At 41.3% G+C, this 13,089-nt stretch overlaps 1 protein-coding gene across 2 annotated transcripts in view; it reads right to left on the bottom strand.

The window, feature by feature from the left end:
• The window catches only part of LOC117486205 (activin receptor type-2A-like), a 43,253-nt gene that overhangs the window by 16,279 nt on the left and 13,885 nt on the right, over window positions 1-13,089 (bottom strand). Inside the window, exons 2-4 of one of the 2 annotated variants that reach the window (XM_034134743.1) lie at window positions 9,767-9,974; window positions 7,706-7,839; window positions 5,443-5,597 (exon numbers count right to left, since the gene is read on the bottom strand). In XM_034134743.1, the coding sequence (XP_033990634.1) occupies window positions 5,443-5,597; window positions 7,706-7,839; window positions 9,767-9,974 (497 nt within the window). The remainder of the gene's footprint in view (window positions 1-5,442; window positions 5,598-7,705; window positions 7,840-9,766; window positions 9,975-13,089) is intronic. The other variant, XM_034134744.1, reaches the window with a different exon arrangement.

Here is a 13,089-nt window from a genome sequence, read left to right as displayed (position 1 = left end):
TAATATCAAAAGTTGTTGACATGACCTTAAACAGAGTGCAGCTGGAAGGCTCACAATAAGCCTGGATCTGAACTCTGACAGCATGACTGACTTTTATTTAGTGAGCTGCCTATTATATATTTATTTTTAAATGTTCTGTGAGCCATACTGCTACTCCAGAAGGATAGAATTTGAGCCAAAGTACATTTGCAGAGGCTTACGCTCCTCTTGTACTTAAGTAATTTACACTCTGTGCCTTGAAAATGTTTCCAGGTAAGTGGCAATTCTCCTACTTATGCAAAAATCTATCTGCACTCCTCCTCATTCTGCATTTAAGGATGAAAAGCATGCTGCACTTTCTCCCGTCTCTCTGTATGGTGAGCCATAGGTCTTGCAGATAGCACTCTGGAAACTGGGTCACATCAGACACAATACGTTACATAAACATCACAGGTGGACATTCATATAAATAAAAAAAAGGAGGGCTGCATTCGGAGCTGTGTCGGCCACTTATTTTCCACCATGCACAATACATTTTTCAGCAGGGAACACAAAAGACATCCATCCATGCAATAATACCCAGGCAGAAAAAAAAAAAGTGCTTCGAACCGAAAACAAGACGCAAAGAGAAGAACAAAATGGTGGTCTGGGATCGAGGTGGAGAATTCAAAGCAAGGTCTGAACCCAAAAAAACGGGGGGAAAACTAATAAGAGTTTCAACTTCAATTGAACTGCTCTTACCTCCACCATAATGTGAAAGGCGTGCTTGTTGAAAAGGAACATAGGAAGCAAACAGAGAAATTATTTTCCTTCGGTTAGTGGATGAAATAGGGGCAGGGGAACGATGGGTCGTCCCCGAACAACCTTTTGTTCTCCTTCCAGACCGAGGCTTGGGAAGATTGAGTCTGGGACACATGAAGGAACAGGTAATCCCATATGGATCACAAGGTGTTAATAAGCATGGTACCAAGGCAAGATGGTGTATAAAGGGATGTACATGATGCTATTAATAAGCAGAGCAAATGAAAATGGATTTAACAATGTGTTAAAAGGAAAGTTCTTATAGTTCCCCCTGATGGAAGATGCATGAATGTACACACAGAGATTATGTCAGACACAGAAATGTAGAGTTAAATAAGTGAATGAAAGCCCCTAAACTGAAATTAAAACTGATCATACTGCACAAAAAACAGCAAAAATATGTCTTTCCTAAAAGTATTATTTGCCATTTTTTTATACTTAACTTTGAGAAAAACAAAAAAATATGTTCACATATGCTTCAATCTTACATTTAAAACAAAACATGCCTCATAAGAAATTAGTCCAAACTAAATATTCTAAAATTGGAAATGTTTGTATTTAAATTAGATACTATGTGATGTGTTCCCCCTTCTAGTAAATACCTAAAAATAGTTTGTAATATTTTATTCACAACCATATGGAAGACAAGTAAATGGAAAGCAAATTAAAGTAACCCCCCTAAGGAGAATTTTAAGCATAATCAAGCATGTCAAAATACACAAAAGAGTATATCTTTCACAACCAGCTCACAGTTTGATCTACTATGTAAATATGACATTTGCATTTCACATGGCAACACATGAGCTGCGTTTTCCCAGCAAAGAAAAAACGAGCAACGCAAAAGTCAAGTCAAAATCACAAATAAGCCGCAGCAGTCAAAAGTCAGCAGTTTTTCAGGACACCTGGACGCCCCATTAGTGGCTCTTTGGAAAGCTACACCCAGATGCGAGTAGCTCCATAGTAAAGCAATTGATGAGATTTTGGTCAGAATCGATCAGGGCGATGGATAGATTAAGAAAACAGCGTCCAGGTGGAAAAGAAATGTCCAGACACAAGTGTAAGTGCTGCAGGCCTTTGCGTGTGAAAGCGGTGGGTCTGTGTACTCAGACACAATCAATTCCAGTTTGCCTCCACTTCGCACTGTGGTGTGAGTAATGGAGGCTTGGTGGCGAATATGCAGCCCATGATGGACCACCCTCATAATGACATAATGACATAATGACAACGTGCCATTTAGTCACTTAGCTGCACTGTTTTCTGCATTTCTCTCTGGATTTAATCTCCTTAAGACTCGAGGGCCTTGAAAGTAAGTGCAAGAAAGTTAAAGATTTAAAATGTTTAACCCTGCATGAACTCAAATACCTTCACCTTTAGTCTGTCCCAAGTAAAGTCTTTCTTTTCGAAATTAGATTACTGAGGCGTGATAATGAATCTATTAATGATCATTAAATGGGAACAATTACTTTTGCATCATGAAGACTGCACGTTTCATTACCTTGCAAAGAAAATAATGGAAGCCACTTTCTTTGTCTTCACTGACTGTGAACTCTTTGGCTGGCTAAATGTAGAAAGTGAGCCAAAAGAACAAAGAAAAATACCTGGGACGAAAAACCATAATAAGATCTAACCAGCAAAAAGTGTGGGCAATTTGTTACTGTCACAGAATAAATCGATGAGTAAGTATTGTGTATTATGCTCTAATGAATGTAGTACAAAAACAAGCAGGATAAAGTCCAGCTTACTTGCGCTCTTTTAGACTAAATCCATAAAGTATATTCTACCTTTGAGGGCTAATTGAGTTGCTATAAGCTAATATGCAACATAATGACAGTCGGTTTGTTATGCAACTCGTGTCGCTTTCAAAAATACAAACTTATATTCAAGTATAATTTGCATTTCAATTGCACACAGATTTGTTTAGTGCCTTTTTGACAACACTAGTGACTTTATCTTCATTCCTCTGCTTGACGAAAGACATGTCGATGTGTGAGAATGCCTTGGAGCTATGAGTCAGGTTTAACAGTAGGCGTTACCTTTCTTCTTCAAATGTCAAACATCTTATTGTCCCGAGTTCTTATATAAATGTGACTTCATCAGGCAGGTGTTGCTCAGTAACCTGCGGTGGAGCAGACAGTTTTTTTTTTCCCGCTCTCAGCGGTGGAAGAATCGCTGGAAGCCGTCCGCAGTGACTTTGGAGGAGCGAGCCGTTTGAGTGATTGCCGGAGTCTCCCCTGCTTTTTTAATACAGCCTGTGGAGCATTCTTCAACAACAACAACAACCCCAAAACAAGAACATAGAAATAAATCTCCCCTCCTGCTGCATCCATCTCCCACAGCTCTCCATCTTCTATATTATCCGCTTTCACACCAAGTACTTTGCCGTACTTAGTTCCCAGCACTTAGTGCCCCCATGGAACTAAGTACAGATCGCGTTCACACCGGAATAAGTTCCCTTAGGGAAGATTACGCAAATGAAGCCGCTGATGTCACTTCTTCTTCTTCTTCTTCTTCTGCTTTGGGTTTACTGGCAGGCCGCAAACAACTTCACGGCGTATACTGCCACCCGAAGTCCCCGGCCGGAAGTCCCCGGAGTTGGGGACTGGCTTCAGTAGAAGCTGCTGGGACTCCCAGCAGCTTCTACTGAAGCCTTCCGAGTAAATCGCCAGAACGCCGACACCTCCTCATCTCCACCGCTCCCATGTTTTCTTTTGTGTTGCCATAAGTTATTCTCTCTCCGTTGGTGCGCGGGGCTAATGCTAATGCTAATAATGCTAATGCCAACAAATACAATGGCTGCTTCAAAAAACTTTTCAGAGTTTTACGGGGCGTGGTTTGCAATTCGCCCAGCCAATCAGAAATTGGAACTTTTTTCTCCCATGGAAAGAACCACCTCTCTAGCAGGGACTAAAAAGGGGGTAAAAGTTGAACTAAGTTCTCTTTTTGGTGTGAACGCAAAATCCCAGGAACTATCGGAACTAAACGGGAAAAGTACGGGGAAAAGTATTCCGGTGTGAAAGCGCCTAATGAAAACCCTGGTGTAAACAATTAGAAAATAACCTTGGGATGTGTATCAGATAAGGTTTTATCCACCTTCCAAGTAGCAGGCGGGTGGGGTTTACTGCATCACCTCCTTTCAGACTCTTAAATACATCCGTGTACGAGTGACCTCCTTTCCTCCTCCTGTCCTTGTACACCTACTCATGCATTAAATACTTCTGCACGCACACGCGATTACACACATCCGCCATGACTTCATTTCTTCCCCCCCCCCCCTTGTGATTTTATGAATATTTCAGCTGTGCATTCTTAGTTGATCTGACTCCTCGTTGGTCATGATCTCGTTATGTCGTTCATTTATTCGTCTCCAGGTAAGATGTTTCATAAAGCAGTGTTGATTTCCGATGCACATTAGTTTCCTGATTGCATTGTGCCACTATCTTTTTATCTCTTCCCTGCTATGCTTTAGCTCTGTGCAAATACAATAACCAAGTTGAAAGAATTGCATGTCTCTCCTCACTTCCGCCCCCGCACTCCCCACCCACCCACAATCCTCGGAGGCAGAGCTGCGAGCGTCTCTGTGTTTAGTTTTGTTTGCCTATATAAAGCCTCATCAATAATGCAGAGGCCCCCGACTCCTCTTCCATACGGTGGAAGCTCTGCTTGGGTTTTCTTTTCCCCCTTGCTGCCGAGCTGCAGAGAATATAGCTCTGCTGCTGTTGGCTCATAACCGCCTTGAAGTGATAACAAAAAAACGATATGAATCAGGAATTCTGCAAAACAGCGTTATTCCCAGCCCTAGGAGGATGAAGATGTTTAAAGAAGATGTTTAAAACAGGTGATGAAACTGTCCAGTGAAGACATGAAAAGTTGATGTTTTTTCAGCTATGGAAAAACCCTGATGGCAAAAAAGGAATGAGTAATGAATAAGCGAACGACGACACGACCAGATGTGCCTCAAACTTGCATTTCGCAATTGTGTGATTAAAAGCTGAGACAATATGAGCCGTCGTAACTACAGTCTGAGTGTTGGCTCAGAAAGAGACTCAAGGTAAAAAGGAAACCAAGTCAATACAACTTTAAAAGAAGAAACTGAAAAAAGCAATTATCTCAACGTAAACTCTGGGCACAGTGTGTCTCTGTCTCTGTGTGCACGGCGGACTAGATCAGTTGTAAAGTTGAAGGTTGGTTTTTACTCCAAACAAAACAAGTATTTTTTCACATGAGAAACTAATGACAATTGACTCATGAAATCAACCAGAGTAGAGCAACTGCTGATGGTATTGTTTGATATATTTAATGGTTGTTATGTAAGTACAGCATTAAATGTACCTATCTTGATTATTTGTATGCGCTTTTGCAAGCTTTAGTGTTTGATTTTACAGGATGTGGGTAATTTGCGACGCAGGAAACAATGCGTTTGACTTTTTTCCTCTTTGTTTGCAATTAACAGATGAAGCACGGACTAAAAGAGAAACCCTAACTGCATCAGCAGCAACTTTGAAGAAAGCCGACACCAGTGTCCCTGCCACACCGTTTGATTGACAGGTGACCTCTGGAAACACACCACAGTGATGAGGGTTGATGAAGACGCAAAAGTTGTCATGGAGTGGACTTTAGTTGGAAGGTTTCATTTCACATTTTAAGAGTTTTTCTGAGACTTACATGTGTGGGGACGAGGGCGGCGGGGTAGGCCAGTTTGTGATGCCTCCACATCCAGAAAGAGAAGAGGACCACGGCGGCCAGGCCTATGATGGGAACCAGGGAGTACAGCAGAGTGCTGAACAGCTGGGGCTTCTGTGAAAATGGGTTGGAGGTGGCTGTGAGGAGAGACAGAGTTGACAAGTTAGGAATTGGCTTTTTTTAATCTTCATGAAAATATAAAACAATCCAATATATCACATTGTTATGTCTAAATAAAAAGAAATTGACATATAAATATCAGTTAAGATATCTAGCAGCAGTATATATAGTAATTATACTATGCTATTATACATAGCTACACTTATGCCAGCTGTGATTTATTAATCAATAATACAAATTCAATCATTGTAACATACTTCATTCAGAAATAAGCCATAAAGCTTAACAAATGCTTTTATTTTCTTAAGCAATTTAAGTATATGTTGGTGTTGATAACTTTACTTAAGTAAGATTTTGAATGCAGGACTTTTACTTGCAATAGAGTATTTTTACTCTTTGGTATGGCTACAAATAATCTGCGTACTTCCACAGCTGCCTGATTGGTTTGACATTGTGCTGCATCATCTCTAAGTGCAGTATCAACCCTGCTTACAGCCTGTGTGCTTAGGAGTCATATCTCACCACACACACACACACACACACACACACACACACACACACACACACACACACACACACACACACACACACACACACACACACACACACACACACACACACACACACACACACACACACACACACACACACACACACACACACACACACACACACACACACACACACACACACACACACACACACACACACACACACACACACACACACACACACACACACACACACACACACACACACACACACACACACACACACACACACACACACACACACACACACACACACACACACACACACACACACACACACACACACACACACACACACACACACACACACACACACACACACACACCAGGATTAGCAAATCCATCTCGTGACATAACGTAATCCGCCCTTCCAAAAATAACAGAGCTGTGAACTGTGTGCGACCCCTGCAGGGTGACGCCTGCTGGCTCAGCCCGTGCTGCCATCACAAGGTGTGAGCGTCTGATTGGGCAGCCCCTGTCAGAGCGCCGACGCCCGGACGCCATCCGCGGGGTGGGGGGCGAGGGGGGGGGTGAAGGGGGTGAGAGAACAAGTGACTGTGGGGCTGACGGGGCTGCACCAGCTGCATGGTGGGACGCTCAAGGCGATTGTCAGAAAGCTTTTTTCTCTACAGGGTGTCTGCAGGTTTCACAGAGTCACATTTAAAGGAATAGGAAAAGACAGACGCGCCTTCAGCAGCGAGGTGATGAGTTCAAGGACACCAAACTGTCACCGGTTTGTGAGCGCACACAGAGTATAACGGGCTACATCATTTTGCTTTTCAAAAAGCCACACCTGTGTTCCCTGGAGATCAGTTTTGTACCTGACATTACACACTTTTTGGAGGATTTTTTTGTTATTACTGCACATATTTTATTCTATTCTATTTCAATGTAAATACTGCTATATGTTTTATTATTTTTTAATGTTATTATAGTTTTCTTAAAATTGTTTTCAATCAGTGTTTTTACTTTTTTTTAATGACTTTTATGTGTTAAAAAAATAAATATATATGTTAATAATTGGGGTGGGATTAAATAAGTGGAAACTTCTTCCCACCCCTTTTCGGATGTGTAATTAAGTAGATCATTTGTTTCTATATAATTTGTAAGTCAGTAATATTTTTGTTTATCAATTTGACACCGCTTAAGTTTGCATAGTATAATAATTCTCATGTTTAATTTCATTTTTTTTGGTATTATTGCTTTACACATTCAAAATAAATCAAATCAAATCAAATGTATGCACCACGACACCAAGTCAAGTCCCTCGTACGTGTCAAACTACCTGGTAAATAACCTGTTCCTGTTCTCAAATTATAATCCTGGATATTGTTTTGGGATGTTAGAAAATAAAGTTTAAACTAACTACACATATATAGAGGCAACACGATATTTTAAAAATCGTATTCTCCCTGCTACTGTTCGTGGGTGTTTTTGCTCATGAATCCTGGTGTAAGCAGAAATACTCATGTAATATAAGAAAGTTGACTTTTCAACTCGAACAAAATCCACTTTAGGTTGGGCAGCAACACAACCCTAGTGTGTAAAGTGTGTGTGTGTTGAAGTGTACATACTGTAGGCGGTAGAATGATGCGGTGCTCCCGGTTGGGGCACTTCAGGGGCGTACAGGAACTTCTCGTTGCACATGTTGCCTTCACAGCAGCAGAAGAAGACGTCAGGGCTCTCCTTCTTCTCCAAACACTCGCTACTGCGGAAGACATGGAGGTGGGAATTAGAAAACAAGGAACTCAACGATCCCCTCCTCTCTGCACGATTGCAGAGGACAGGGAAGCAATTTATTTTATTTAAGTGCCAGTGAGTGCACGCGCAAACTCATCAACTGCACGCTGATGTGCTCACACACTTCCCCCTGCAGATGCTTTACGAGGCCCATACACACACTCCCCTCCTGCCTCTCGGAAGACATGAAAGGAAAACATTTATTAAGTGACTCCTACACACGGCAATACACATGCAAAGAGACACACGTGTACACTTACAATCTCACACTCTCTCTGCTTCACACTCACACAGTCATCAGATAAAAGCCAAAGGAAGTGGCAGCAGCCGCCCTCGCCTTGCTCTGGACTCTCCAGGGAGGCGAGGCGGCGCCGTCTGAGCAGAGGTACCCAAACTGTGCGGGCTGCACCATCTACTTTATCGCTCGCGAATCAAACACAAGCAGAACCGGCTCAAACCAGCAGCCAGGGTGAGGTTAGAGCCAGGAAGAAACTAGAATAATATCATATCTGTTTCTGTGTTTGGAGGAATACACCATGGTCTGTTAAGATCTGCACGGCAATTTCTAAAGATGGGAAATCAACCAAAAACTCTGGTAATTTGATTTGAACTGTTTACAGAGTCAACGTCTCTTCATGGTGTGTTTGCTTGGAATTAATGTAAAGCTTTGAAGCATCGTTTAAAGAGGCGAAACTGGATGGATCTTTGATACGTTTGTACATTTACTTTTTTGACATCTGTTAGTCGTTTAACACTAGAACCACCAGAGATTTTTTATACCTAAAACCGCCACCTGGGTCAAATTGACCCGCTATTAGAATGCATTGATTTTCAAGGTAAAATGTTCTTTTATTGAACAGTGAGTTTTGATCGCACAGGGATGAAACGTATACCAATATAATCTGTGGACTCTCAGCTTTTCATATGTACAGGGCTCGACATTATAAATGGCCCGCTGGCCCGGAAGCATTATTTAGACACCCCGGCCAGCATAACGTACTTTCAACTCGCCCCACAGCTGTTTGCTGCGGAGCGCAGCGCAAGCAGTCTCCCGTGAGCGGGAGCCACTCCTTCACTACAGACTGTCTCTCTCTCTCTCTCTCTCTCTCTCTCTATCTATAACTATCTATCAATATATCTATCCATCTATCTCTCTCTCTCTCAATATATCTCTCAATCTATAAGGAACCGCAGTAGACAAAAGGCGTTGCTATAGCAACACGTCATGTTTATATGAAAAGGGGTGGGGTCAATATGACCCGCTGGGCGGAAATAGGTATATATGGCAATTTTTTGGGCGATTTCTTCAATCTGACTTCATATTGACAATTTTTAACAACATAGGGTGCTACATAACACACTTTCAGGAAAAGTCACGGACTGGAAGACTTTAATATTTTGTTGAAAAAAAGTTACACACAATAGGGTCAAACAGCTCTGGGTCAAATTGACCCGATTGGCGGTTCTAGTGTTAAATACCCAATCATGGATTCAGTTTAATAATCTTTGACGTATACATTTAGTTTGTGGGGCAAATACCTTATATTTCAGAGCAAATTTGACCTTCAACCAAGATTATTACTAGGTATAAATGACATATTTCACATACAATCAACAGAAGAGATGTTATGTTTTCACATTTTCTCAAAAAGGGAGGATTTGCAAGTCCCTGACAGCCATATGTGAGGCGTTTGAGGAACTCTTCAATGCTGTCAAAAGTGACAACACACCAAACCAGTCTATTCTGACGATGAACAAGTGACGTTGATTTTTTAAATGTCACTGAAAATGGTTTTAAAGCTGGGTTTTTCAACAGACCTACGGGTGAACTACCATTGATTTGGTTTCTTTAGATTGTTCAGGCATTACATGTTTATTTTCTGCTTCCTGCGTACCTGTCGTAGCAGTTGACGTCGTCCAGCCAGCAGCCTTGCTTTACCACCTCCACGGCACCGGAGACGTTTTTCCACGTGGCGAAACAGTGGCGCCGCTTGTCTTCCTCGCCCCTGCAAGGCTCGATGCCGCTGCGGTTGGTTCGCTCCTTTTCCCAGTTGGAGTTGTAGTAGGCGCACTGCTTCGTCTCCGAGCGTCCCAGGATGGCACCTGGAGAGGATGAAGAGGGAGACAACGTTATAGTTTTGTTTGAATTTCAAGGAGTGTCATTATTAAGACAGCATTGTTGGCTTTTCCTGAACGAGCGGTTGCAAATAACAATTTCTCTATCACATATTTTACAAGGTTAACTTGAAAAAGCAGCTTTTCAATTGAAAGATTTACAAGGGAAGTGAGAAGGTCATTGACAGAGAATGTAGTAATTTGAAAATAACTGGTGGAAGGACATTTCTTTACTGCCTCAAAGTATGCAATACCGTGAAGTCGTCAAAAATGTATTTGTAATAAAATGCACTTCCAATACACCAATGAAAACGTTTTGTTGTAAGGTAGGCAATACAAATTATCCAGGCATGACAGAAAAAATAAGAGGAATCAAAATCCTGATTACAAAAGCAACAGAAGAGAGCTATTTGATTCCCTCCCCACCAAAATAAAGGAGAGTCTGATTTCTTGCGGATGAACGCAGACAGCAGGTTTTTTTGCAAAATGATATCCGGGGAGAAATATTGCATGACAGCTTGTCAGTCTAGCGCTGCTGCTGCCGCTTCTCATCACCTGTCAGAGAGTTAGTCCGGTTTAGACTGCTGACAACACAGCAGCTAAATGTTTCAGACACACAGGAAGCCAGGACTGCTTCCTACGTATCATTTTGTGCACCAAAAGGAGCAGTGAGTAGGATTTTGCCGCTGAGTGTTACCTCTCTTGACCTGAGAAACCAAATTTCAAAGCTGTTTTTATTACTCAGGTACTTATCGAGGTGATATCTTTTCACATGATTGAATTTCTGCTGAAAAACAGCCAACTCTGATACAAATGTGACTTACTAGTTTGGGTGAAAAACAGCTCATCAAGCATGGAAAAAGGAAGGCAGTGCATGAGTCAAAGGGTTATAAACTTCCCATTGCTACTGAAGAAGTTTGAAAAGTATGAATCATGTCTGTTTTATGATAAGTCAATATGTAAATTGTACATAATCTATTTTATATGGCCTTTAATGTGTGCCTGTTGGAGTTCTATAATTATCATAATGTGTTGGGTCTGAAGGGTTTCATAACAAATAAGTTTCCAAATGTATTTATACTTGTTTTATCAATCTAACTTCCCTTAAATTGTATTTGTCATACTAGGAAGGATTTGCGCCCTCCTTTTACTGGCTTTTGTTTTGCCTTAATGACTCAAAATGTTCCGTATTTTAACAGAAAAGTCCAGGACAAATAAAGAGTAATGCTCAGATTTATATAATCCTTATCCACTTCTGCTCTCCCAGTGAAATAACCTCGCAAAAGAGAAGTGTCCAGACCGCCCTGAAAGTGTTTCCAGTCACATAATCTTCCAGAAATCAGGGCTTAGCTTCCGTAATGAAGGTTACTTTTTGGTAGATCATGATATTTTTCAATAAAACGGCTGCTTACGTAAAGCCAGCTAATGCCATCCAGGGTCATGGAAGCGCTGCAGGTCTCTCTTCAATAACAGCTGCAGCTGGAGGAGAGCGGCCACCTCACTGGCAGGTGAGGTCACTCTGCCTCTTTGCAGCTTTTTACTCGTAAAATCCATTCCACATGAAGTCCCAAACTATTTCACAGAAACAGGCAGAACTGAAATGTTCCCGTCATTGACTGAAGTCTTTTAAAAGACTGAAAAATCTGAAGGCCATCTGTCATTTTGATAAATTAAAGGGAGTGACTTTGAAGTTATTCAAAGCATGTTGAAGAGTTATGGACTGGAAGCCTTGGACCATTCAATCAAATAAACGTATTGCTCTACACCTGACGGCACCAAATTAAGGTAAACAATGGATCTGAGTTAGATTGCTGCTTAGGCTGTGCAAAAACAAACCAAAGAAATGGAAAGTTAACTTGTTTTTTCACCAAAGACTGCAGCTAAAATGCCCTTGAGCTAGACACTGAAACCTGAAGTAGAGATAAGATGAGGAGAAGTTGGTAAAAAAGGTAGCTCCTCCAATCGGAACCATTAAATGGCTACAGGAAACATACGTAAATAAAGCAAGTGCTTTGTATATCCCAAACAGTGCGGATAGTTTATTTTCTAAGCTGTGTTATAATGCTACGCCATGAAGTATCCTTTGACTCAAAATAAGCAGCAACATCACCCGCTGTTTAGTACATTCATCCACTCCATCGGGCAGTTTAAGTGTCCATTGTATGGCGCCTGGTTTTTCTATTGTTTCTGTTCCTGCTGGATGGGGATGAAAGCACCGCTCCCTTTCACTGGCTCTCGTGGGAGCTGAAGGCGATAATTACAGAGAGGTATGCGGAGGTAAAGCGGAAGGTTAGCTCATTAGCCACTTCTGGTGTAACAACATCAGCCATGCTGGCGCTGATCCCCGCGGAACGATGCGTTCAGGTGCTCTGCGTGCGCATTTCCATTTGACTGGAGTGATTTACAATGCATGCAACAGGAAGTTCCTGCGTGAACTTCATTACAACCAACTCAAAATAATGAGTTTGCAGTACACAAATGAAACAAATACCCCACTGTTGTGTTGCTAGAGAACTGGAGTAGGATAAATAAAACCATAATAAAGAATCAAAAGAGGTCATAAGATTAGATTTGTTGGACTTATTTAGAGCCTTTAGTTCATTGAAGGTCACTAGAAAAGGTTTGGTTTATAATATAATACAAGCAATTGTTTCAAATAGGGTTGCAACTTATGATTACTTTTTGGGAATTAATCTGCAGATTATGTTGTCCAAAAGTCTATTAATCGTTTTACTATGTCAAAATATTTGAGGACATTTCTAGCATATTTTCCCACAATCCAATTGGCCAACATTCTTGAAACAAAAACAAGTCAATCACATGCATAAAAAAAGCATGAAATATCACACATTTGAGTTATCACACACTTTGTTTAATCCCACAATGCTCTTTCTATAGGATTTGAATTGTATTCTTACATTTTGTTGTTGCCTGATGCTTTTCTGAAAATGACGTTACTCAAATACAAAAAGCATGACTAAAGCCTGACGTCTTTGTTCTATTCGGCCAAGGCAAGCCGCAACACCTCAGCAGCTCCATTGATAACGCCTCCATTCAGATATTACACTGTGTGTCAAAGAGCTGCGAGCCATGTGAACTGCAA

Source organism: Trematomus bernacchii, unplaced genomic scaffold (assembly GCF_902827165.1).
Source record: "Trematomus bernacchii unplaced genomic scaffold, fTreBer1.1, whole genome shotgun sequence".
NCBI classification, from domain to species: Eukaryota; Metazoa; Chordata; class Actinopteri; order Perciformes; family Nototheniidae; genus Trematomus; species Trematomus bernacchii.
This window is presented reverse-complemented; position numbering and strand designations above follow the sequence as displayed.